This window comes from Procambarus clarkii, chromosome 28, assembly GCF_040958095.1.
Source record: "Procambarus clarkii isolate CNS0578487 chromosome 28, FALCON_Pclarkii_2.0, whole genome shotgun sequence".
NCBI lineage: Eukaryota > Metazoa > Arthropoda > Malacostraca > Decapoda > Cambaridae > Procambarus > Procambarus clarkii.
In genome coordinates, this window is record NC_091177.1 from 1,001,591 (window position 1) to 1,002,291 (window position 701).

Sequence of the window (701 nt, forward strand, 5' to 3'; positions counted from 1 at the left end):
TGGACCTGAGCACAAAAGACCGAGGGGGACTGGACCTGAGCACTAAAGACCGAGGGGGACTGGACCTGAGCACAAAAGACCGAGGGGGACTGGACTTGAGCACAAAAGACCGAGGGGGACTGGACCTGAGCACAAAAGACCGAGGGGGACTGGACCTGAGCACAAAAGACCGAGGGGGGACTGGACCTGAGCACAAAAGACCGAGGGGGACTGGACCTGAGCACAAAAGACCGAGGGGGGACTGAGCCTGAGCACAAAACACCGAGGGGACTGGACCTGAGCACAAAAGACCGAGAGGGACTGGACCTGAGCACTAAAGACCGAGGGGGACTGAACCTGAGCACAAAAGACCGAGGGGGACTGGACCTGAGCACAAAAGACCGAGGGGGACTGGACCTGAGCACAAAAGACCGAGGGGGACTGGACCTGAGCACAAAAGACCGAGGGGGACTGGACCTGAGCACAAAAGACCGAGGGGGACTGGACCTGAGCACTAAAGACCGAGGGGGACTGGACCTGAGCACAAAAGACCGAGGGGGACTGGACTTGAGCACAAAAGACCGAGGGGGACTGGACCTGAGCACAAAAGACCGAGGGGGACTGGACCTGAGCACAAAAGACCGAGGGGGGACTGGACCTGATCACAAAAGACCGAGGGGGACTGGACTTGAGTACAAAAGACCGAGGGGGGACTGGACCTG

The 701-nt window shown here is 59.2% G+C and overlaps 1 protein-coding gene across 1 annotated transcript in view; it reads left to right on the top strand.

The window, feature by feature from the left end:
- The window catches only part of LOC123754866 (involucrin-like), an 883-nt gene extending 638 nt beyond the window's left edge, over positions 1–245 (top strand). The window contains exon 2 of the mRNA XM_069332557.1: positions 1–245. This exon is cut by the window's left edge and continues 222 nt beyond it. Within this exon, the coding sequence (XP_069188658.1) occupies positions 1–245 (245 nt within the window).
- Positions 246–701: the final 456 nt, after the last annotated feature.